Below are 24,836 nucleotides of genomic sequence, written 5' to 3' on the forward strand. Positions count from 1 at the left end.
TGAGGTCTGTCGGTATCTTCTAAAGTATCTCTTCAGAACAGGCCAGAATTCTACACATAAAGATTTTTAAACGACTGCATATTTCAGTAGATTTTCTTCCCAAGTATGTTTGCTTTTGTAGACAACAACGTTAAACACTTTTTGATTTTAAATGAGGAAATATGTATGTATCTGTGAGCAGTGCTGTCTTCGCCTGGATGTCAGCTGACCCTGAAGATAAAGTCATCCATTACCCCCATCCAAGCCCTCAATTTCATTTTGTATTTCTCCTTTGGGGAGAGATACAGTGATGGTGAGGTGCATTTTTTGTGTTATTTTGTGTAAGCTGAGGTTGTAAGGCTGTGTGGCACTGTTCCTATAGAACAGTTCCCCAGACAACTCCATGTTCAAGCCCTGCACTGCAAGTTCTGCCGACTCACATTTTCTCTATTTTTTCTTTTTTAATAAATAAGCACAAAATACTATACATTTTTTCAGTAGTTTTTGGGCAGCAAATGCAATATTTATATCAATTTATACTCCAGTTTGCTCTGTATATGTACTGAAAAGTTTGTGATGTGTAGACCACGGGTCATACTTGACAGCCAGAATAATGCATCCAAATAATCTTGGAGGTGTTCAAGACCAGGTTGGATGGGGCCCTGGGCAGCCTGGTCTAGTAGCAGATTTGGGGGTTGGTGGCCCTGCCTGTGGCAGGGTGTCAGAACTCGATGATCCTTGGGGTCGTTTCCAACCCAAGCCATTCGATGATTCTGTGCATCTCTGCCACACTGTCTCAAGGTCATCTTAGAGCAGGCTGCAGGCTGCATGATTGCCAGAACACACAACACACGTGGGTGCCCTGTTGCATGGCTGGTTAGAAATCAGATTCCTCCTAGGAGCCAGAGGCAAGCTTCATCTGATGCTGGAATGGGTGACACCCACATTTCGGTCCCGTGATAAATGCGTGCCTTGTCATTTCATAGGCATGGATTCATCCCAGGATCGTAGCTACGTAACCAGATGTAACTGCCTTGTGACAGTGCTTGTGTTTTGGTCAGATAGTAGGCAAACACCAAGAAGGGCAATGGGCTGTACAGCCCCCTGGTGCCTTTTTAATGAACTTTGTGGCCCCGCTGAGAGTTTGTGATGCCAGAGTTCCACTGTAAGCTTATAAAGGATTAGGAAATAAAATATTCTGTTGCGTAGAAGGCCACGCGTTTTTCCTAGGAGCCAAAGCTTCTGACTGTCTATTCATTTTAGAGAAGCTATTCTTAGTATACCTGGTCATCAATTATCTGTTTTTGTCATGTTTAAAAAGCACACCTTTAAGCTGTAGAGCAGATGTGGGATGTGAAGTATTTTGGTTAAATCTCCAACTTTGTTTGGATGTTTATCAGGAAAGCGATATGCCAATCCAGGAGCTGCTTAGCCTTTATGGCTATGATGGCACCATTCCACTCCAAGAAGATGATGATGATGAAGATGAGGAAGAGGAAGAGGAGGAGGGAGAAGATGATGATGATGTTGATAACGATGACAACAGTGGCTGCAGTGGTGAAAACAAAGTAAGTATTCATGCCAGTTTACAACTGATTTTCATACAGCTGTTCTTATGTAGACAAGCATTCAAAGTGCCAGATCACAGCGGAAGTAAATCATCATACAGCTGATTTCAGATGCTCTATGTACTGAAGTCTAACAGTTATTTTTAATTACCCTTCTATATTTCTCTTAATTACTCTGCATTTAATCTGCATCATGCCAAACTCCTGCTGAGGCAAATTAGAGTGCATGTATACACACAGCATCATGTCAGAAGGGATTATGCTGTCCTTCAGAAATACTGTCTGGTTTAAAAACTGGAATTTTAAATGCCTGAAGGTCCCTTTGTGGATGTGGCTGAATGCTTGTTTCAAGATGAAAGCTGATCTACCGAAACTGAGCAGTGCAGTGTGGAGTTGCTGTAACCTCCAATGCTCACAGATGCATCTTTAAATTCAAGTCTTCTAACTTCAGCTTTTTAAATTATTTTTTTTTCAGCCTGGCAGTAATTAGCCTGCTTGCATTTAAATTGTTAATTAAATCTAATGCTTCAAATACCTTCACGGAATGTAAAGTTATGAACTTAGAGTCTTTAGAATCCTGTCCTGTGTGCTCTTAAAACAAATTATCTGATTATAGAAGGGTCTTTTCTACTTATGTATGTCATATGTATTTGTACTAATCCCATCTTGTCATGGGTACAGCTATAGCTTCTCCGTTACTGGTGCTGCTCAGAGTTGCTTCCTGAATACCATTAAAATACGGAAACCTTTGTACTGTCAGTAACAACAAAAAAAAAACCCATAGGCATTAATGGAAGTCGAATTACCTAATCTGGATTTAGAACGAATGCATTTTCTTCTTTGACATTTACCCATTTCAGAATGTCTGGAATGAGAGAGAAAGGTGAGGAATGACATGCTCGATTCCAAAAGTGCTGTAAAATACTGTTTGCATGTTTGCTGAATAGTTCAAAAAGAAGAAAATTACATAGTTGTATTGCATTAGGAGGGCTTCAAGAAGCTAGAGATGGGGAGAAACTTACATAACAGGAATATGCAAAATTAAAGTAAGACACAAAAGCGTTTGATTTTGTTGTGCACAGCAGTGTTCACAAAGTCCCACTTCCTTCTTATGCCTTTGCTTCTTAATTACTTCCTGACAAAACTGCCATTTTCTGTGTTTTCCCGGACTCCTCTGTAGTTCTCCAGTTCTGTTACTAGTTGGTTTAAGGTACCACCCGTCTTTTCTCTGAAGTTCATGGCTTCCCTGTGTCTGTCATTGCTAAGATGTTAGGGGGACTCTTTGCAGTATCCTGCAGAAGAGCACACATTCGTGCAGCAGCAGAGCAGGTGGGGTAAGCAGAGCCCTGCCAGCAGCTCGGCCTGATCGCAGCTGTGTGCCTGCATTTGAACAGCAAGTCTGTGTTGAGTTGCTCAGCCCCAGCTTGAGTAGGGATGGAACAAAGGTGATAAGGAGGATTGGGCACAAAGAGCACTGGCCAGCCTGTCAGGGTGTTGTGCCTTGGGCTGCAAGAATGAGTGCTCTAGAATTACTCATATGCTTTTAGCAGAGAGGCAGTAAAATACATCTGTGGGGGTGGAATCGTTTTATAAATCATTCAGGCTTTCTCTGTGAGTGCACATCTTTCTACAGCTTATTTAGCTATACTGCACTTAGCTGTTTTCTATTTTTAAGCTGATTTAAGCTGCACATGTGATTACACTGTGATGCTGTTAAAGGTACACGTAAACATGTGTCGTGCCCTATGCCTGTGTCAGAGCTAGCAAGCAGGAGTGCTTTCAACAGTCATAAAACCCAGACACAATCCGGACAACACACACCATAGAAATCTAATGTATTTTTTAACCATTATCATCTTATTCTTCACTAATTACAATAATTGCCATTGTTGTTGTGACTTCTTTTCTAATAAAGAAACTGGTTCTTGTTTTTTGACCTTTTGGTGGCTGGATGTACAAACACACAGCATGTCGAGCTGACCGATTCCTGTTCGGTAGAACCACACTGTTGACATTTATTTTTGTGGAACGTACAGTTTCTATTTGACTGAGAAAAGTATCTTTGTAATGCTCTTTGTACTGAAAAATTGCAAGGAAGGCCTTTGAAGACTGAAGTAAAATGTGAAGTTAAATGAAATTAGATGAAAGCCACAAGGATCTGCTTGACTCATTGTAAAGCTAGACATAGTAGTCAGCTATGCTTCATGTTTCTGATCTGTGTGTTAGAATTCGAGTGCTAAATCTGATCTGCTTAAAGTCGTGGTCAATAAAGAACACAATGTGCTTACGTCTTTGTTATGGCTCGGTGTGGACAGACCACACCCTGTACAACAGCCACTTGAAGTCAGATGGATATTTGGTTTGATAAGTGGACAATTTTGGAAAAAATATTGCCAAATAATGTTTCTCACACACAAAGTATAGCTAACCTCTTCTTTGTTTCTTTATATTTCAGGAGGAGACCATAAAGGATTCATCAGGTCAGGAAGATGAGACACAGTCATCTAATGATGACCCAGCACCATCAGTTGCTTCTCAAGATCCACAGGAGTTGATTCGCCCTCGTCGATGTAAATATTTCGATACAAGTACGTACAGCTTAGCACTAAGCACAGCTATCTCAAAATGATTGATTTTTTGCTTACAGACTGCTTAGTAAGTTAACCAGCATTCTGGTTCTAAAGTATGCATCCAGATACCTACGGATGTGTGTTTGTTCTCTTAGCACTGGTTTTGATTACCATTACACTCAGTGGGCAACCAGAAATTCTTATTGTTAGCTGAACACTGCAGCTTCTACCCAGATAAGGTGTTCTCTGTAAGAGCAGATACTCTCTTCTTAAAGGATTAATTTGTGGAAAAATGTTTTGAAAAACCTTCTCAAACAGCGTAACTCCTTTTGTTCCATGACACTCACATACTGGCTTGTACAGGTGTGCCCTTCAGGAAAAGATCCTTACATGCAGAATCCAGGTGCAGTAAACTGCTTCGGAGACTGATTTGTACAGTGAGGAATGTGGTCTAACAAATACTTCTCTATGGAATCCATAGCCTGTATGCTGCTATGCTGTGTGATGGCAGCATTCAGCAGGGAATCAGCAGCACCTGCCTGTTCTGTGTGGTATTACCTTCATGTTGGAGCTCTGGCTGCCTGCTCTTGCTCAGGACTGCATTATTTTAATCCAAAACCATCAAGGAACCTCAGCATGTAGCTATGCAGAGGGTTGCAAATATCTTAAATGAGCTCTTATTTTTAGACTTTAGGATGACACACATGTATTGCACTAGCTTTGGAGTTTTTACAGCGTTCAGCTATATGTAAAATATAATTTGATGTCTAAATCATTTTAGTGCTAATGTTCTTACTTGCTGTATATGGAATAGGTATTGTGGTTGCTTTTGCTTCATTGTGTATGGCACCTACCCCATATCATAGGGCCTAAAATTGTTGTCAGCCCTTATCCTAAGTAATTAGATTGAAGAACTGCTTTACATCTCTGATGTTCTGAGCAGAACATCCAAGCCTACTAAATCCCAGTGAAGCTGACAGAAGCATGCTTGTGAATTTCTTGTGTGTTATGCTGTAGTTTACCTTAAATTCAGTGGCAGCTGCTGTAAGGAAGAGAGTATGGCAGCAACAAAGCAGGGAGCTCATCAAAAATGGGGTTGAAATCCACATGTGGATGCTGAATGTGCATGCAAGAATACTTTCAGGATGTAACTGTGTGTAGTAAATGTGGATCATCTCAACTGCTTTGCAGCTGAGTGAGGGAAAACAGACTGTTATTAGGAAGGACTGAAACTGATGGATGTATTCACTTGTGCCTTCACTTTTCATAGCCTGCTGTGTATATCTCAAGCCGTTCTAAACACATACATTGGGTGGGTCATTTTTAAGGCAGTCACTGCTGGAGCATTTAGCAGTGCCAGCCGGCCTGCCTTCCGTGCTTCTGTGGCGTGAGATAAGGTGGCAGGGAGGCAGAGTGGGGCTGCAGCACTGCCTGTGTCCACCCCTCACCCCACGGCACTCCTGATGGCTGGCTGCAGCCTCAGCACTGCCCCAGCATGGCTGCGTGTACATGTTGGCTCATTTCTCCTAGACAGCGAAATAGAAGAGGAGTCTGAAGAAGATGAAGATTATATTCCCTCAGAGGACTGGAAAAAGGTAAATATTAAGGTCGGTTATCAAACTCGATGTTCTGTGAATAATGAGCTGAGCTGCTACCTAGTAACTATAGATCTCATAACTCTTCTTTTTTTTTCTTCAACAAATATGATTGTTTTTGTAGTAATAATATTAAAGTCCTCCCCAGAAAATGAAAAATGCATTTATCTGTAATCTGCTTATTTACAGATTTGTTTTAGATTTTGAGCAATGAAAGCTTTAAAAGAGAAAGGATCATACAGACATATTTTCACTTGCTAACAAAAAACTGCAAGGCTGTGGTTGCTTAACTTTTTGTGTCTGTTATTTCAAAACAGGAAATCATGGTGGGCTCTATGTTTCAAGCTGAAATTCCAGCTGGCATATGCAGATACAAAGAGAATGAAAAAGGTGAGACTCAACAATGTTACTACTGTCACTGTGTGTCAGCTCATTTTCTAGTGGAAAAAAATAACAGATATGTTGGACTCACATCACATGTCTTGCGGAATGTAACAGCTCTTTCAAATGAAGAATAGAACCATCATCTCAAACTGTAGCTCATCGTATACTTCAACACCAGAGCTTGAGACTTGGAAGGGGAAAAGAAAGGTGATATTGCTGTCCTATTGAGTCCTTGCATTCTAATCAAGCTTTGTTGACCCAAGCTTTTTGTGTCAGTTATGTTAACCTCTTTGCCTGGTTTGTTCTGTTTATGTGAAATGGATAGTGAAGAAATTATGCTGCTGGATTAACCTGTTAAAGAGGTGAAATGTCACCAGCAGCTTTGTTTTCACATCTTACAACTCTTCAATCAGCATTAAAGAACTTCTTGTTCTACTATTTGAGTGTTTTCCAGGAGCTCTTTTCCTCTTACAAGCAGAGCCTTTGGCTGTATGCTGTCAATACAATGAAACAAGGAAAAGCAGACACACATAAACCCAGCCTGAGCTTAAAAGCAGGAATTTCCCTGCTTGCTCAACCTATTACCAAGAATTTGTTCATGCTGCAGGTTGGTTTGAGACTGCAGCTTTTATGTGTTTGTTTTAAACTAACCAGCAGAAATGTCAGTGCAGCCTCAGAAGCTGAGAGCATACACAACTGGTGACAGTCTTGCTCCACGTGCCAGGTTGCTGTAGGTGTGCTGCAGCCAGAAAATGGAAATGTGGTCACTCCTGGTCTTGGCCAAGAACAGGCCAACACTGAGGCTGACCCAGCTCTGGGCTTGGTAGCCAGAGAAACTGAAAAGAATGTAATTTAAAACCAAGCGAGAAGTCCGGAGCTTCCATGAAAATGGGAAAACTGTAAATGAGAAAATACAAATACATTAAACACAACTTTTTAGCTGTGAGGAAGTTGCTCCTTGCGTGCTTTCCTGCTACTGTCTAAAAATAGAGTTGGAGTTACGTATTTACCTGGGATGTGACAAATTATGCTTTATGGATTGGTCACCTGCTCTCTCTCGTGTTTACTCAGCTCTGAATGGCTTCTGGCCTCCAGCAATAAAAAAAAGAGCTATTTTATGCATTGCACTAACCTACGTAAAACAGTTTCTTATAGCCTTGCACACGGCTCTGTGCAGGATGCAGAACCTGTGTCATGGGCTAAAACTGTTAAGGAGGAAAGTTAAATTTTCACCAGTGTTCTGGGGTTGTTGTAGTTCCGTGTACCAGCAAGAAGTTATCTGTAGCCACTTCTTTTCTTTTTCTGTGTTTAAATCTTTTTGCCAGGATTCCAGCTGGAATATGAATGTAACTTAGTTAAAGAGTTGAAAAATAAATATCTGGGGCTATATGTTGAGTAATTTCATGCACATATTCCATCTTCTTTCTCGTTCTTTAAGAAGTCTAGTCCTCTTGGATCTCCCCTATAAACAAATGCACAGAAATCCTAGCTCTTAAGATGAACCATCTTGCTTTTTGACTGCTCTGACATGCTCTTCTGAGGAAGGATGAGCTGAGTGTGCTGCATGAAGCTAATGGCTCTGTACTGTACCTGGAGGACTAGCAGCTGCTCTTAGAGGATTTCAACCAACAGAATTCAAAGATGTGCTTTCAGAAGGCTTTGTTTCTCTTCTGAAATAGTTTACTTTGCTGCCATCAGCAAAACTGCGCTGCTTAAATAGAAGAAGGGTAGGGTGGGGAGTTGTGGGCTCTGGTTCTGCTGCCTTGTGATTAAGTAGTGTCTGTCAGGAGGACACACAGGTGGAATTGGTGGAGTTTCATGTATGAGTCTTAGAATCCAGAGCAGAAATTGAAAGACAGTGTAAGGTGTAGTGTGTTACTCACAGATTCATGTTTGTGAGCTGATCTTTCACCTGCCCTGATGTATGGATTGATGCTGATGCTCTGAGGTTCCATCAGTGATAGTTTTACAGGAGAGAATAAGCTTTATATTGCTGTTTCAGCTTGCTTCTCTTTTTCCTCTGCTTACTTCAGTGTACGAGAACGACGACCAGCTGTTGTGGAATCCTGATGTCTTACCAGAAGATAAAGTGATTGAGTTCCTAAACGAGGCATCACGGCGCACAGGTGATGAGAAGGGCCTGGATGCCATTCCTGAGGGATCTCATATTAAGGACAATGAGCAGGTATATAACAAGAGGTGGCATTTTTAGTTTAGTATTACAGAATGAATTATCTCTGTATTTTATTTTCATCCCAACAATTAAAATTGAGCTTGAAACGGCTTATTTGTTCCTTTTGGAAATACAAATATGAAGGTGTTTTTTCTTCACAACAAATTTTGAATCTCTGACTTTGACTTAACCTTGCTTTAGGCATCAGCACATAGTTTTAAGTGTAAGTAATTGTGCATAAGTGAGTTCTTTCAATTACAGTTTTTCTGAAGCTTCATGAATTTTCTTTAAAAAAAAAAATTTTAAAAATGTATGCAGTGGGTAAAAATGGGTTGAAATATTTCACTTGAGTATATGCTTGGTTGTGTAATTAAGAGCTATGGAAATTTAACCAGGAAATAGTCATTGTGCTGTCTTAAATTGCAAACGGTCCTTCAAAAAGTTTATTCTTCACCTTTTCTGAAATAAGTCTCAATGATTTATGAAAGATGTTTCTGTGGCACAGCACGAAATCAGTGTTATTTAGAATATTAAATGTATGTCTTTTTGTCTTTGCAGGCGTTGTATGAACTGGTTAAGTGCAATTTTGATACTGAGGAATCTTTACGAAGGCTGAGGTTTAATGTGAAGGCAGCCAGAGGTGAGCACACAAACTGCTCGAGCTCTTACAGTGTTACCTCTCCTTTTGCTGTGTGGTACTGCACACACAGCTGTCCTGTTACAGTGTGACTTGTGCAAGCATGATGCATCAGTGTTCATGTCTGTGAATCTGTTCTCTAAGAGAAGGAAATTAGCAGCTGTAGTATAACCAAGTACATCCTTAAAGAGAGCAAGTAAATTAGCTGTTAATTAAGCTTGATATTTGTATTTGTCACTTTAAAAACGAGTTAAAATTTAAAATGACTTCTTAGCAACTGCACTGTGCATTTCTTCAGCATTCTGTTCTTTGTTCATAGACCTCTACAGTCATTAAAGTCAATGGAACAAACATGAATAAAATCACATAACTCATAGTTCTAGCTAAAGGAGAACGGGTGTCTACACCTTTTATTGAGAAAGTATGCCACTAAGAAGACCTCAGTCATGAAGTTCTCTTTGGAGACCGAAGCGTTTGCTGTTTTATTATTGGTCTTTGTACTCATTACAGCAATAGCTTCTTCCAAGTAGCAGGGACTGTCCCAGGTCTGTAGGCAGTGCACTTCTGTGTGCTGTGCTCCCTGCAGTCCTGGGTGCTGTGTGAGGGCAGCAGCTGTCTGAGCCCTCCTCCCTGCCTGCTCACTGTCCCCAGCTGGCAGGGCTGCTGGCTGGTGATGGCCCTGCCAACATGCTGCTTCAGCCAGCCAGCATTTCCCAGCTCCCAACTAGAAGGGAGAATCTTCCTTTTTTGTAGTGGTAAGCTAGATTTTTGGAGGTGGTTCTCATTAGTTTGCAGATGGTGTAATAAACTTGTATGCCACGTGTGTTTTCTGTCGCTTAAGTTTTCTGTTATTGACTGTATGCTTTTATGTTAAGCGTTTTCATTATTGCATTTCCTTGCTTTAGAAGAATTATCTGTTTGGACAGAAGAAGAATGTAGGAACTTTGAACAAGGGCTGAAAGTCTATGGCAAGGATTTTCATGTCATTCAGGCAAATAAGGTATGTGCTGATTTTAAATGTTGTTCTTGCTTTTTCTTCTGGCGCATGGAGTCATCAAAATGTTCACAGCACCTCTTTCCTAGGTACGAACAAGATCAGTTGGTGAGTGCGTAGCATTTTATTACATGTGGAAGAAATCAGAGCGCTATGATTTCTTTGCACAACAGACGAGATTTGGAAAGAAGAAATACAATCTTCATCCCGGCGTAACGTAAGATGTGCATCATTCTGTGCTTTCACGTGCTGGATCTAAACTGTTCTTTTGTACTGCTCTGACTCTGAGATGGAGGGACAGACTGGTGACGCCACAGTCCCAGGTTGCAGTGGGAAAAAAGCCAAAGAAAAGCATACCAGTGTGTATCGTGTAATTCCCAAAATACATTTGTTGGGAGTTAGGCCAGCAGTTTGCATTGAACAGCTCTTTCATGGAATGTGTTTTTTGGTTCAGTGTTTCACAAATGTAACATTTCTGCAAATAGGGATCACAGAATGGCCTGGGTTAAAAAGGACCACAATGATCACGTAGTTTCAACCCCCCTGCTATGTGCAGGGTTGGCAACCACCAGACCAGGCTGCCCAGAGCCACATCCAGCCTGGCCTTGAATGCCTCCAGGGACGGGGTATCCACATTTTCGTGAGAGAATGTGTCGTTTTGCTTTAAATACATGTTTTGCGCTAAGGCATTAGTCACAAATTTCAGATGGGATTTTTGAAGTATATTGTTTGGCCAAAACCATACCCTGTCATAGGGCTTTTTTCACTGTGCATCCCCCCAGCTTTCTTACAGTTATCTATTCTTCCTGCTTATTAATACCAGTGTTTCTGTGAACATTGTAGAGCTACGTGCTGGACCACCAAAGTGAAACTGCAGTACATTCTCTGATTATTCTGTTAGGGAAGGGTGCCTTCCTTCCTTCCTTGTCGCTCACGCACCCAACACAGTAAATTTTTTTGCACATGCTGAATTTGCTTTCTCTCTTCTGTAGAGATTACATGGACCGCCTCCTAGATGAAAGTGAAAGTGCAGCCTCCAGCAGAGCTCCGTCCCCTCCGCCCACAGCCTCCAACAGCAGCACCAGCCAGTCTGAGCGAGAGGACAGCACCACCAGCAACAGCAACCAGAATGGTGAGTGCCCACAGCAGAGCTGCAGAGCTCACATACTGGGATAAGTGATCATTGCTGCCTTGGGGAGGAGTTCCATGCAGGAAATTCAAAGCACAGTGCTTGCCCCATGAACACAGTTTGGTGTAGGGCAGCAAAGGGAGGTAGGAGTGGGAAAAGGGTCAGGGCATCATCACTTATTGGGGAGAAGAACCTTAAAAGTGAGGGTCAGGTGCTTTGAAGGATTCGGGGTAAAAGCTGTTGCAAGGAAGGAGGTCAGTGTTGAACGGGGCTGGAAGACTGGAAACTCCAGTACCTGCATAGATGGGGACAATTCACCTGCAGCTGTAGCGGGGGTGGCTTCTGGGATGTGGCTTTGGCTGCTGTTGCTTCTAAGGGCAGAGGACATGAACCCAGTATTGACCTTTGTGTTCTGTGAGCTTCTGCTTTATTGTTCTATGCATTTATTCTGCTGCTGCTGCTTCTGTTCTTATTTCTTACGGTGTGTCTCTACCACAGGGCTGTCTGCTAATGGGCCGGGAGAGATACCAAGTAAGGATGAAGCAAAACCAGAAGGACTGCACGTCAACGGACCTACTGGTGGCAAGAAAACCCCTCACACAGACCTGGATACAAATGGGTATGAAACTGAAAGTCTTTCCCTTGACCCCAAAGTTGCTCATTCAACTTCAAAAAGTGAAAATGATTTTGAAGAAAAAAATGAAAGACCTCTAAAGAGAAGAAGAATTAATAGCAATGGTAAAGAGAGCCCTGGTTCGTCAGAGTTCTTCCAAGAAGCAAACTCCCATGGGAAGCTGGAAGAGCTGGAAACATTGGATGACTGAATAATAGGAGCAGATTTTATTCCTTGGAGTAAATCTTGGGTGTCTAAAATTTTCAGGGTTGATGGGTTACCTTGCAGAATCCAGTTCCATAAAAAACACTGCTGAGATTTTTCTAATAGCTTCTGGTCAGCTCCGCAGATCTGCTTCTTTGGTTGCGTCAGTGCTGAAAAGCAGCAGCAGAATATTCTGTTCCTGAGGTGCCAGCTGCAGCTCTGGGAACACGGAGGCACTTAGGAGCATTTGAGAAACAGATCAGTGATTTTCTGTAAAAATGCTTCCAGCCAGCAGGAAATTGGGTGTAAGTTGATCTGAGCATTGCACAGGTGAACAAAGCAGGGGCTGGTTACAATTTCTGATCGTTGGGGGAAGTTAAAACGAATCCCAAATCCCAAGACATGCACAGAGTAGGCACAGAGACTCCTAACAGAGAGCAGCACGTGTCACCTGGCTGGTAAGGAACCCGCATGAATCCTGAAAGTTACGAGCACAACTATTTTTATATATAGAAGTTTTAAAAGGTAAATAAACCAGGTCAGGTTTGTCTATGTAAAATTGTTGACATCAATGATGTCTTTCCATATTCTTATCTGGGCTAAAGAAATACATTCTGTATTTTTCCAGATTTCTTTGTAGCCTTTGAAAGATTTTTACAGTACTTAACGTCTTGATCAAACTGTCCTTTCTTAAAACAAAAGCTTGTATAATTTTCTTAGCTTGTACAGTTGGTAAACTTTTATGAGAGAATTGATATCCTGAGTCTGATGTCAGCTTCATTTTATTTTGCTGAAGTCTTTTCTAAGAAAAAGAAAAAAAAAAAAGCAACCACAAAAAAAAAAAAGAAGCCAAACCAAACCAACTGACCTAGAAAAAAACGCTTCTCAGGCACCAACGTGGTGTTGTCTTCTCTAAAGCAGTAAGTCACAAACATCAAGAATGGTTAGAAGTCATTTGATTTTAAAAACATGCTTTTTCTTACTTGTTTTGTGACAGCAATGCAAAAGATTTGTTAGGCACAGCGCTCGCCTTGCACAAGTTCTTTTGCTTTCCTTATACATTTTCTCCTTTTATTTTGAGCTCGGATGAATTTCGTGTCAGCCACATGCTGCAGTTTGCCACACCGTGGTCACTGAGATCAGCTGTGAGATTTTCACCTCCGTGTCAGAGGAGAGAAGGGGATGGGTGAGGTGGTGCCAGCAGTGGGGCAGCTGCCTCCAGCCACTGCAGACCCCACAGGGGTGGATGTTTCAGAGGAAGCAGCACTGCCATGTATAAATGCATGGCACAGAACATATGCAGCTGTACAGCTGGTGTGCAGCACATCACCTGCTGAAGGAGGGAACTGGCACAGAGAACTCTGTGCTAGGAGCTCTATCACTGCACGTGGCATGGGGTGATACTCACCTTCCCACTGGCCCCAGCTTAAGGTTGTTGATGTAGGGTTACATCCATAACATAGAAATATCCTTAATATCAGTGTTTGTTTCTCTTAAAACAAAGGAACAAAAACCTCAAGTTCTGGTTTGTTTGTTGTTGTTTTTTTTAAGCTGCAGCTACACATCCTGCTGTATTAAAAATAGGAAAAAGTGTTTGTATAATTCATAATCTTGTCTCCTCCTGCACTTGTTTTCACTAAGACGATCTTGTAAGTTTATGAGGTTTCACAATATCAGCTTTAAACGTGTGGTCCTACGGTTGGAAAAGCACCTGCACAGGGCTGTGCTCCTCAGCCACGTGCACTCAGACTGCACAGTGAGGGAGGAGCTGCAGCTCTGGGTGCAGCCCAGCTCTGCCAACACAAGGAAGCACAGTGCTGTAAGCTGCTGTGATGTAGAGCAGACACCCACCTGGGATTAGGCAGCAGTTGTGGGAGGCACACAGGTGGGGGGATGGCTCCTGCACATCCCACAGCAGGGCTGGGCTTCCAAAGAGGTTGCTGTTGGTTTGGCAATCTCTTTCAGTAACAGAAACCCAAAGTGTTGCAGCCTTCCCATGGAGATGGGCTTTAGGTGGTTGCAGTCTCATCTTTCCCCTTACAGCCCTATTTTCTATTTTATGGTTACACATTTTTGTTTGCGAGTTGGAAATACTTCCAAAAATTTATAGGAAAGTTTATAAGTAAGTTTATAAGTACATTAATTGTCTCAGGCTTGTGTGTGAAATACAGCACCGTGTATATTTTCAGGAACATTGCTTTGTTTTTCCTTACCTTTTTCTGGTGATAATAGAAGAGACATTCCATAATCAACAAGTACGTAATGCTCAGCTAGACTTTAAGAATATTTAATTGTAATTTACGTTTTGTTCATGCTGGCGTTTTATATGCAATACTTGTTCACGTTCTTCAACCTGCAGCCACTGTCACTTGATAAGTCATTGCACTACTAAGGCTATTTAAATTAATTCTAGACATTTAGCAACCGGTTTTATTTAGAAAGCATTCAGTACAAGTGGAGCCCAGGAGGTGTTGAACTCGGTTCCAAGCTGCATGGGACAGAGCACAGATCACAGCACGCCATGCAGGTCGGGGCTCCACGCAGCCTGAGCTGCAGCCACTCCAACTGAACGGAGCTCCGTGGGGCACCTGAAGGGTGGAAGCGGTGTCAAAGACAAAGGACACAGCCACGCAGACTTCACAATTAGTTTTTATACGTTTTGTCACACATAGTAATTTTGCACTGTTAGTACTTCCCCTCGTCTTAACCCTGTTCCCTGTCTGCAATTCTAAGAAAGCTTATTAAAATATTTTTGTAAACATACTGTCTGCATCCCCAATTCCTGCGCGGTGCCATCAGAGCTGTGGTGGGCAGAGCCTTCCTGTAGCACACTGGGACATGACTTATCATAGAATCACAGAATGCCCTGAGTTGCAAAGGAGCACAATGCTCATCCAGTCCCAACCCCCTGCTGTGTGCAGGTCGCCAACCAGCAGCCCAGGCTGCCCAGAGCCACATCCAGCCTGGCCTTGGATGCCTGCAGGGATGGGGCATCCACAGCCTCCTTGGGCAACCTGTTCCAGTGCCTTACCACCTTCTGGGTGAAAAACTTCCTCCTCATATCCAACCTAAACCTCCCCTGTCTGTTTAAAACCATTCCCACTTGTCCTATCACCATCCACCCTCGTAAGCAGCCGTTCCCCTCCTGTTTATACGCTCCCTTCAAGTATCGGAAGGCCCCAATAAGAGCCTTCCCTTCTCCAAGCTACACAAACCCAGTTCCCTCAACCTTTTTCCAAAGAGGTGTTCCAGCTCTCTCCAGCCCTCCTGCTGGGGAGAAGCCTGCACAGCCCACAAAGCACACAAGAGGCAGGAGGACGTTCACTGCTTTATTGGAAGCCAGTACAAAAATACTGAGGCACATGAAATCCTTTTATTTTTCCCCCTATTGTTACTGACCTACACAGCCCGCCATACATTCAAATAAGGTCATCTTTTAATCACTAAATTGGTCATTTTGTAAATAGATTCTGTATAGAAAAACATTTTAGTAGATTAATAGCATAGAAAATACTGTGGTAGGAACTCTGCTTTCCCAGTGTATGCAATTCCATCTGGACCTGGCACCCAAGTGTGCACATTTACAAACAAAATAAGCTTTTAAAAAATATTTCAACTGTTTGGACAAGAAATCTAACCAGTAGATTCGACAATAAACAAGAAAAGCTCTCACCAGAACAGACATCCTGACTGCAAATGCCTCAGCACAGCAACATTACAAATGCAGGTGGAGGACAGGGACTTGCAGGGACTGAGGATCTGTCCCAGTGCTCAGTTCTGCCCAGAGCTGCGTCCTCATCACCCTGCAGAGAGCAAAGCCCTGCAGCTGCTGCAAAGCCTGAGCCTTCATCCATGCAGGGCTCTGCTCTGGAGCTGCTGTTATCCTGTCCCAGCCAGGGGACAGCAGGGCAGCACACGTGCCAGCAGCACGGCCAGGTTTTGTGCAGCTGCACACAGCATCAGCCCCCGAGAGGAGGCCCTGTGAAGCACATGGCTGCTGTAACGCTGCTCACACGGCGAGCACGTCTTCCAGAAACAAAGCAAGGTGTACAAAAACCTCATGTGGTTCTACTAAATTCTTCTCTTCCAAAATTATAAAGAATTTTTGTTTAAAAAAACAACAAAACACAAAAGACAGTCAAAGGAGAGACCTAGAAAGAAGTGCTATATAAGACAACTTGAGAAGTCAGTCCCCGCTGCTCAGTGCATTAAAACCCTGTTCTGTTAAAGCTAAGACAACAGCCTGCAGCAGCACATGGCGACAGCCAGCACTGGGGGCACCAACCTCTGCCCCACTGGGGCAGCCACCATCTCTGTGCTGTACAACTTCCAGGTGCCCTGGAGTCCTCTGCAGTTCAATCCCTTGCACCACCGGCACGAGCCAAGCCTCGGTGTCATTTAGCAGCCAGGAATCCCTCACAGTCAATCAGACTTAATCAGATTAATGCTTACATGTGCAGTCATTCACCTTTCCCGTAATTTTTTTGAAGGCAGCAATCTGGATTGTGCAAATCAAAGAGCATCACCATCACTCTGCAGCAGACACCCCAACTCCTCTCTGTGCTCTGCCAGCGCTGGGCTCAGCAGAGCGTGCATTCAGCAGCTCAAATCCGTGCTCACACGGAGCTTTTGCCCTTAATATCCATCTTGCTGCCCGCCTCGGCCTGCTTGCTGAGCTGCTCCTCTGTGAAGGTGATGTAGGAATACACCAGGCTTCCTGCAATACTGCAAAACAACCACAACATGTGTCAGGGGGGGAGAATGTCCCCTGGTTTGTTTAATGCAACCCCAAGTGCACTCCTGAGCTGCTGCAGGGCGTGCTTCCCCTTTGCCTCCTGTCCTGCAGCAGGGTGAGGATGTTCCCCAGTACAGAAACACACCCTGGGGCAAAAAGACTTTTCCAAAAGCTGCACCAAGCTGTTCCTCCTGCCCAGCGCAGCCCAAAAACACACACTCTAAAGAAACATGGAATAGTTTGGGTTGGAAGAGACCTTTGAGATCATTTAGTTCCAACCTCCTGCTATAGGCTCTAGACCAGACTGCTCCCAGCCCCATCCAGCCTGGCCTTGAACACCTCCAGAGATGAGGCATCCACAGCCTCTCTGAGCAGCCTGTTCCATCTCACCACCTCACAGTAAAGAATTTCTTCCTAATCTCTAGTCTAAATCAACCCTTTTCCAGTTTAAAATCTCCATGTCCTTACCTGATATTTAGACCAATGAAGTTCATCCATGTAAAAATATAGTCTCCTCCAAAAAACATCCCAATATAGGTTATTAAAATATTCTGCAAAGAAACAAGAATGCGAGTTTTCACATGGCAACCACACACTGCAGTTCTTAAAGCAGTGCAGAGAAGTCTGAAATACACAAGTGCTGGTAACCCTGGATTACAGGAGGCCGATTTAGAGCCACTGGGAGACACAGCTTAATGGGGGCCTGGGTTTTGATGCTGAGCAGCCCCAGGTGCCCACAGGGGTGGCAGGGCTGCAGAGCCCGCATTGCAGGGCCAGCCCTGCTGAGTGGGCAGCTCACACAGGGCAGAAAACCCAGAATAACACACAGGAGCACCCACCATCTATTTCTGCAGCCAGCTTGTTCCACCACGGGACGAGGTGACCCAGAAGCTCCCGGTTATTTCTGCACTTCATTTGCCCAGGCTGAGCCAAGTCAGTGCCACGCAGCAAGAACTGTGCAAACCCACAGCTCTCCACACTGCAGCCAGCAGCACCCCGAGCACGGGGTGACCCCTGCACACCAACAGCTGCCCCAGCACTCAGCTCCCAGTGCTGCTGAGCATCACTCCCTTCCCAGCACCCCTTCCCCAGGGGCTTCTTGGAACGGCAGCAGCACAGAACAGGGAATCCCATGGGATGATAACTGGAGGAAGTTCAGCCTCCCAGCCAAACAGTCTCATGGCAGCAGCCACGTGGCATTGGAAAGCACAGCGCCGCTGGGCACAGCCCCAGCACTCTGCCAGCCCACGCACCAGCGGCTGCTTAATGCGTGCGACGAGCAATAATTACTGCACTAATTACTGCAACGCTCGCCCCGAGAGCGGAAACGCCGCTTACCTTAATGCAGCCAACTATTGTAGTTGTAAGAGCAGAATTGTACTGAGTGCAAAGAACTGTGGAGTACATCAAAATAAACCTGTGGGAAGAATGGCTGCGGTCAGATCCTGGGATGCACTGCAGCTCAACTCCCAGCCCTCACCCTAACCCACACCCAATCACTCCCATCCACCACAGGAACAATGTTTATCTACCACAGGACCAGTGCTGCTGAAAGACAGCAGGACTAGAGAGTCCCCTTCCCAACCCAGAATGACCCAGACCCTAGAAGACAGTATTGGAGGGATGGAGGTGCCCCCTCCACAGCCCATCATTCCAGCCCCACAGCCTTACCCCATCACGCAGGACAGCGTGAACTGCATGATGAACAGCATGTCTGCCCAGCCCTGGTACTCCATTGCCTGCAAGAAATAGAGGCTCAGAACACAGCAGCAAGACAGGAGCCAAATCCCTGACACGGGTTTACAGAGCACAGCAACCTTCATCCCGCTGGCTGTGAGCTCATACAGAGAGTTAACACGAATGTTGTGGGATGCTCAGTATCACAGAATGGCCAGGGTTGGAAGGGACCTCAAGGATCATGGATCCCCAACCCCCTGCCACATGCAGGGACACCAACCTCCTCATATAATGCTAGACCAGGCTGCCCAGGGCTCCATCCAACCTGGCCTTGAACACCTCCAGGGATGGACGGGGCATCCACAGCCTCTCTGGGCAGCTGTTCCAGCACCTCACCACTCTCATAGCAAACAACTTCCCTCTGATGCCCAACCTAAATCTCCCTCCCTCAACTTAAAACCATTTCCCCTCATCCTGCAGTTATCCACCCTTTCAAAGAGTTGATTCCCCTCCCCTCTGTAGGCTCCCTTTAGGTACTGAAAGGCTGCAATGAGGTCACCCCGCAGCCTTCTTTTCTCCAGGCTGAACAAGCCCAGCTCCCTCAGCACATCTTCAGGTGCTCCAGTCCCCTGATCATCTTCATGGGTCTCCTCTGGACCCTCTCCAACAGCTCCCTGTCTTTTTTGTGCTGGGGGCTCCACATCTGGACACAGTATTTCCAGATGGGGCCTCACAAGAGCAGAGGGGAACAATCACCTCCCTGCTGGCCACCCCTCCTTTGATGGAGCCTCAGTAATGCATCACCTCCCTCCTTCACCCCAGCCAACCTGCCCAGCACTCCAAAAGCTATAAAGAACAGCAGCCTCTGCCTCAGAGGGGTCTGCAACGTGCACAGCCCCCATTGCTGGGCCAGAGCCTGCAGCAAGGCCCAGCACCACATGGCACAGATGGGCGCCCTCCATCACTTGCTGGGCGCTGGGGCCAGGGGACAGCAAGCAAGCTACAGCAGCAGAGGGATTGCAGCAGCAACAGGGAGGTGTGGGCATGCTGGGGGGGCTGGCAGGAGCCTGGTGCTGTTCATGAAGTACAGAGCCCTCACCCAGGGAAGAGCAGCCCCAGCACCAGGGGCACAGGGATGGGGTGGGGGCACAGGAATCTGAGGCTGTAGGGTCACCTCCTTGGGGGATCCCCAACCTGACCTGGGTAAGGGACTGGGCATAGTTCTGAGGGTCCCAGCTTGGGGACAGAGGTGTGCCCAGGCTCAGCCACATCAAGATCTGGAGATTGGGGCAGAAGCCTTCCTTTCACAGCAGGGCTGAAAGCAGCCCCTACAAAGGGATGGAGTGATCATGTCCCCTAAGCACTGCAGTGCCCTGTGACAGCATGCAGTGTTTTGTCCCCAGCTTGGCCCTGCTGCTCTCTACCTCCTCCCATGCTCCACCGGGGCTTTGCCCACTTCAAGAACTGCCTCTGCCCTGCAGGCTTTGTTTTTAATCCTTGTGGCTGCTGAGATTTCTTAATTACCACCCGCAGCACAGCATAAAGCTGCTCACAGCTGTCAGCACGCACATTTCTCCTCTCCGCAGGGCAGAAAGCTGTTACACTGCTGCTGCTGAAGGCCTGCAGCCCATCTCCACGTGCAGCAGGAGGCTGTACAGGCACCCAGCAGCCCCGAGCACCTCCACACCCCAGCTGCAGCGTGCATGGCTGCACGGTCCCCAACAGCGTGGCTTTGTGCACCCAGCACCAGGAGCACAGCCAGGGAAAAGAAGTTTATTCAGGGAGGGGAAAAAAAAGCAGTAAGAGGAGATTCTGTGCAGCTGAACAGAGGCTGCACAGTGCTTCCATCCATAAAGGAGTGCTTTATCCTGAGCTACAGCCCCACTCAGTGCTCCACGCTAACCGTTAGCTTAGTGGCTGGCACCAAAGCTCAGCCCCGTGGCTGATGAGGAGCCATTAAGCCCCCCCAGGTGGAGCCAGACATTAATTAGTGCAGGAGTAACACAACAGCATGGGCATGCAGGGCTGCAGCAGAGCAAACCATGCAAGGGCAACAACACTGCTCCAAAGAAACCCAAGGTGTGCTCTGCTGCAGCGACCAACGTTTGCAGAAACCCATTTACACTAATAACACTGAACTTCTTTGTTTTAAGTAATAGTTGGTTTCACTTATTGCTCTCACACTTCCCCATTCCTCCAGCATTACAAAAATGCCCAAAATGCAGCACATCTGTGCATTTTAAGCCAAGCATTGCAGTTACTTTCTACCAGTCAGTTTCCCCTCTCTACCCCAAAGCATGGCCCCAAACCCTCTGTGCTGCCACGTGGCACTGTGTGCAGGTTGGGGATAGGGAGCTACTCCACGGTTTCACATTTGGAGCATTTGCTGCTCAGGGCAAGAAGGCTGAGCTGCAGAGAAGTGCATTAGAACAATAACATGCTCCTCCAGGCAACGCTTTGTCACTACAAGGTGTGCTTTTGGGGCAGAGCTCCTACCTTCTGCGCATCTCCAGTGAAGTAGGCAATGATCAGGGTGGGAAGGATCATGAACAGTGCATTGTAGTAAAGCAGGCCGTATTTCCCCAGCTCCTGGAAATAGGAAACAGCTGTGCGTAAGCAGGCTCCACACAGGAACAAACCCTCATTCATGTCACTGCTGAGGGCTGGGAGCTGAATGGGGCTCCAGGAGACCAAGAATCAGAGCGCCCTGCATGAGCCAGGCACCATTCTGTGATCTGCCAGGTCTGCCTGAGGGGTTCTATGTGAGGCAACGTGCTGCCCATGAGCCCCTCATTCTCCCTCCCAAAAGCAGAGCATCACAGTGAGGCTTCAGTGACCAACACAGCAGTTTGGGACCAACCAACAGCATCTGAACAAGGGACACTGTGGCACTGGGTGGGACTGTGGGCACAGCAAAGGTGACAAGGCCACAGGCTGCCACCGAGCAGCACAAGGAAGGGCAGCCTACCTTGGAATCCAGCTTCTGCTTCACGTAGGCACCGTTTGCAGCTGTTAAGGCATCATTAATGAGGATAAAAATATATCCTTCCAGGTCGAACGCCAAGTCAGCACTGGGGAGGGAAAACACAGTGAGAGCTCCCAGCCACGCTGAGCGCAGCGCCTGGGAGATTTATTCCAGCTCCTGTCTGTCGGTGAGCTGTCAGGAAAAGTTAATCATGCAGAGAGGGACTGGAGTCTGGAAAACATTCCTTCCTCCTGCAGAGCATGTCTGGAGGGGAAAAGGTCCCCGCTCACCCTCTGTGCCGGGACACATGGATACGTGCGCCAGGAGAAGCTTGGCAGCTCCTTGCAAGGAGAAAAGAGCCCCAGCTGTCTCCTTCGTGCCGTGAATGGCTCAGAGTGCACGGATAGGACTCCACACTGCAAGGCCTCCAAATGCTGCACTTTACTGAGCGTGTGTGGCAGCTCTGCTGGCTGCACTGGGGCTCCGACAGGCACTGAGCAAAGCCACGACTTGTGAGGGAATGGGGAGCTCACCTGGCTGCCACGAAGGCACCGATGATCATCGCAAACACCGTCATCTGCACGCCCCAGGAGAACTTCTTCCTGGAAGGAGGGGAAGGAGGGCACCTTGTCAGCTACAGACACGCAGAGCCCCTATAGCAGGAAGGAAAGCAGCTGGGAGCAGCGGTGACGCAATGCACGCATTTAGGGAGCTCTGCAACCCTGCCCACAGCAGCAAGGGGTCCATGGCGGGTGTTGCTCTGGGTCTCTCCAGCCCCAGCACCTTTGGGGACACAAAGGATGGGCAGCGTGCCCTCCACCCCCCAGACTGTGCACAGCCCATGTGAAAGCTGCAAACAGGGGCAGAGTATGGGACCCCACCATGTGCCAGCTCTGTGGGCACACTGGGAACAGGCAGCAGAGCTGGAAACGTGCTGCAGCCCCACGCAACCGTGCCAGGCTCCTGCTCCCACCCACGCTCTCCTCCAGCCCAACTCGGAGCCACAACCCCCAGCCTAAAAAACAGATCCCAACCCTCAAGCCCCAGAGCCCCAAGGAAACTCACTTGAGCAGAACTCCTTCGGCAAACATGGTGAAGAGGATGGAGAACCTCCGCAGCACGGTGAACATGGGCAGGCTGCGGGGAAGGCTCAGCAGGGTGAGGTGCCCAGAACTCCCCTCCACCCCCCACCCATCCATCACCCCACGGGGGCACCCAGCGGCACCCCACGTCCTTACTTCAGCTTCTTGGTGCTGAAGAGCCCCGTGATTTGGTTCCCGAAGTACAGGAGAGGTAGAGGAAAGGTCTGGAAAAGGAACGAGCGGAGCGAGCCGAGGGTCAGAGCCCTCGAGGTGGGACGCGCAACAGCACGCGGCCAGGGGGCTCAGCTCACCCGGCGCGGGACGTGCCGGTCGAGGTCGGGGAACTTGAGGAGCCGCAGCGCTTTGCCCGCACGCAGCACCGCCACCGTGGCCAGCATCTGCGAGACAGCGGGGGGCGGTGAGATGGGGGGGGGGGGGGGGCGGTGAGATTGGGGAGGGGGCGGCAAGGGGCGCCACACTCACCTGGCCCAGCCCCACGCACAGCGAGGACGGGAACCTGCGGGCACAGAGCGGCGGTCAGCGCGGCGCCAGCCAACCCCCCCCCCCAACCCCGCGGTCCCGCAGGCCGTACCCGTAGGTGGTGAGCACGCTCTTGTTGACGACGACGATGAGGAAGGAGCTGAGGCCGTAGAAGGCCGCGGCCAGCAGCTTGAGGCACAGCGACAGGCCCGGCGCCGCCATGCCCCGCTCCGCATCGCCGCGCGCGGGGGCTCCCGCGGGGGCTCCCCCCTCGGCCCCGACCGCCGGGCGTCTGCGCGCCAACTGCGACGACATGGCTGCGGGGGCGGGGCTACGGCGTGTGGGCGGGGCTATGGGAAGTGGGCGTGGCTACGGTCAGTGGGCGGAGTCATGAGAGGGGCTGTGCTGCCGGCGGTGGGCGGGGCTACGGGCGGTGGGCGGGGCCTGCGGGCAGCGTGGGAGCAGGAAGGGCGGGAGTTGGGGTGGCCGTGCGCGGGGACGTTGCGTGCGGGGCATTGCGGGGGGGCACCGCATGGGGGCAGTGGGATCGGGGGTGTGAGGGGCACTGCAAGAGGGCACGGGAGTGTTGCATTGCACAGGCAACAGGGGGGCATTGCTGGGGGGAAGGGGGTATCTGGGCGTTGCAGTGCGGGATACGAGGGGGCATCGCGTGGTGGTGGCACCGCAGAGGATTGGCACGCATGGAAGCGCTCCCCGTGCTGCTCCTCCCTGCTGAAGTAAAGGAAGCCCCGTTCTGGGGGTTTCCCCGGGACTCGGGGCCCCCTCACTGCCTGCCGGGCCGTGGGACTCGGGGGGGGGGGGAGGGAGGAGGGGAAACCGCAAGAGGCGGCTTGGAGGGGAAATCAAAATAAAAGTAGGTTACGAAGCACACGGGTTGGTGTCTCGTGCAAAGACAAAGCAGCAAACGTGCCCGACCCATCGCAGTACCTGCACCCCCCCTTCCCAAACTCCCACGGCCCGCCTGCTCCGTTCGGGGAAACCCCGCCCCAAAAGCGGCTGTTTGCGGGTATCTCCTTCCCGGTGTCTGCACCCGGCCCTGCGCGGCCCCACCGCCAATTTTAGGTCAGTGGCACAGGGATAAGGGCAGCCTGTGGCTCACGGGGCTGCCAGCTGCGGTCAGAGCCAGCGGGACCGGCTGTCCGTGTCACCGCGCTGTCACTCGCACAGCCACGTGCAGCGCACCCACGTGTCACCACGTCCCCACAGACCCGGGCACAATCGGCTCCGCGGAGCTCTCAGCCCTGAGTTCACCAAAAGTGACAAAATCTGCCGATTTCACCCCAGTAGGGTGGGCGAGGAAGTGGCTTCGTGAGACTCCATCGTCCAAGTGTGGTGAGGGGATGGCAGTGAGGCCCCTCCGTATTTCCTCTCCTGAGCAAATCTGGGGGCTCTGCCTGCATGGTGCCCAGTACTGAGACTGGAATACCTGGCACTGGAGGGAGAGAATGAAGCCGGAGCAAAGGCATCGGAATGGGGGTGCAGGGATGGGAAGAGGATGGAGAGAAATGTGCAGCAGGGTGGAGAAGTGTGCAGTGCCGTGCCGTGCCGTGCCGTGCCATACAGTGCCGTGCAGTGCCGTGCTGTGCTGCACCGTACTGTGGCATTCCATGCTGTGCCGTGCCATGCTGTGCTGTGCCATCAGGGCTCCCTCTGCAGCAGCAGAACGCTGCGGGGTTATTTCCACTTCCAGAACTCAGGCTGCAGGGCAGATAAAGCAAGAGATGAAAAGCCCCGGAGGGAAAGGCAGAGGGGCTGGGGTGGGAGAGCGCAGAGCTGCAGGCTGCCCCGAGGGGAGGACGGAGCACTGGGTTTGTTAGTGTGGAGAAGGGAGAGAAGTGAGATTTTATTCCAAAGGAAGGCAAGAGCCCCTGAAAATGCCATTGGATGTTACAAATACTTTTTCCCTACATATTGCATGGAACACATCAGTAACAAGCCCAGATTCCCTCTGCAGCCCCCTGAGCTCGCTCTGTGTCCAAAGGCAGCCTCAGCCTCTTGCTTGGCACTGCAGCAGGGCAGAGCTTTGCCCA

The 24,836-nt window shown here is 48.0% G+C and overlaps 2 protein-coding genes across 5 annotated transcripts in view; one reads left to right on the forward strand and one right to left on the reverse strand.

The window, feature by feature from the left end:
* The window catches only part of MIER1 (MIER1 transcriptional regulator), a 31,378-nt gene extending 16,769 nt beyond the window's left edge, over positions 1–14,609 (forward strand). For 3 of the 4 annotated variants that reach the window (XM_031604018.2, XM_031603981.2, XM_090146836.1), the window contains exons 4-13: positions 1,380–1,547; positions 4,003–4,135; positions 5,648–5,724; positions 6,030–6,102; positions 8,130–8,281; positions 8,828–8,909; positions 9,812–9,906; positions 9,990–10,117; positions 10,893–11,032; positions 11,528–14,609. In XM_031604018.2, the coding sequence (XP_031459878.1) occupies positions 1,380–1,547; positions 4,003–4,135; positions 5,648–5,724; positions 6,030–6,102; positions 8,130–8,281; positions 8,828–8,909; positions 9,812–9,906; positions 9,990–10,117; positions 10,893–11,032; positions 11,528–11,853 (1,374 nt within the window). In that variant the 3' untranslated portion in view covers positions 11,854–14,609. The remainder of the gene's footprint in view (positions 1–1,379; positions 1,548–4,002; positions 4,136–5,647; positions 5,725–6,029; positions 6,103–8,129; positions 8,282–8,827; positions 8,910–9,811; positions 9,907–9,989; positions 10,118–10,892; positions 11,033–11,527) is intronic. The other variant, XM_031603992.2, reaches the window with a different exon arrangement.
* Positions 14,610–15,162: 553 nt separating this feature from the next.
* SLC35D1 (solute carrier family 35 member D1) lies at positions 15,163–23,123 on the reverse strand. The gene is made up of 12 exons (XM_031604057.2): positions 22,898–23,123; positions 22,789–22,822; positions 22,617–22,703; positions 22,462–22,529; positions 22,289–22,360; positions 21,757–21,825; positions 21,227–21,329; positions 20,755–20,847; positions 18,253–18,320; positions 17,920–17,998; positions 17,050–17,132; positions 15,163–16,571 (listed from the first exon to the last, which is right to left on the reverse strand). The coding sequence occupies exons 1-12, from the start codon at positions 23,098–23,100 to the stop codon at positions 16,463–16,465; spliced, it is 1,068 nt and encodes a 355-aa protein (XP_031459917.1). The 5' UTR covers positions 23,101–23,123; the 3' UTR covers positions 15,163–16,462.
* Positions 23,124–24,836: the final 1,713 nt, after the last annotated feature.

Source organism: Phasianus colchicus, chromosome 9 (genome assembly GCF_987193195.1).
Source record: "Phasianus colchicus chromosome 9, bPhaCol1.hap1.1, whole genome shotgun sequence".
In the NCBI taxonomy this organism is placed as follows: Eukaryota; Metazoa; Chordata; class Aves; order Galliformes; family Phasianidae; genus Phasianus; species Phasianus colchicus.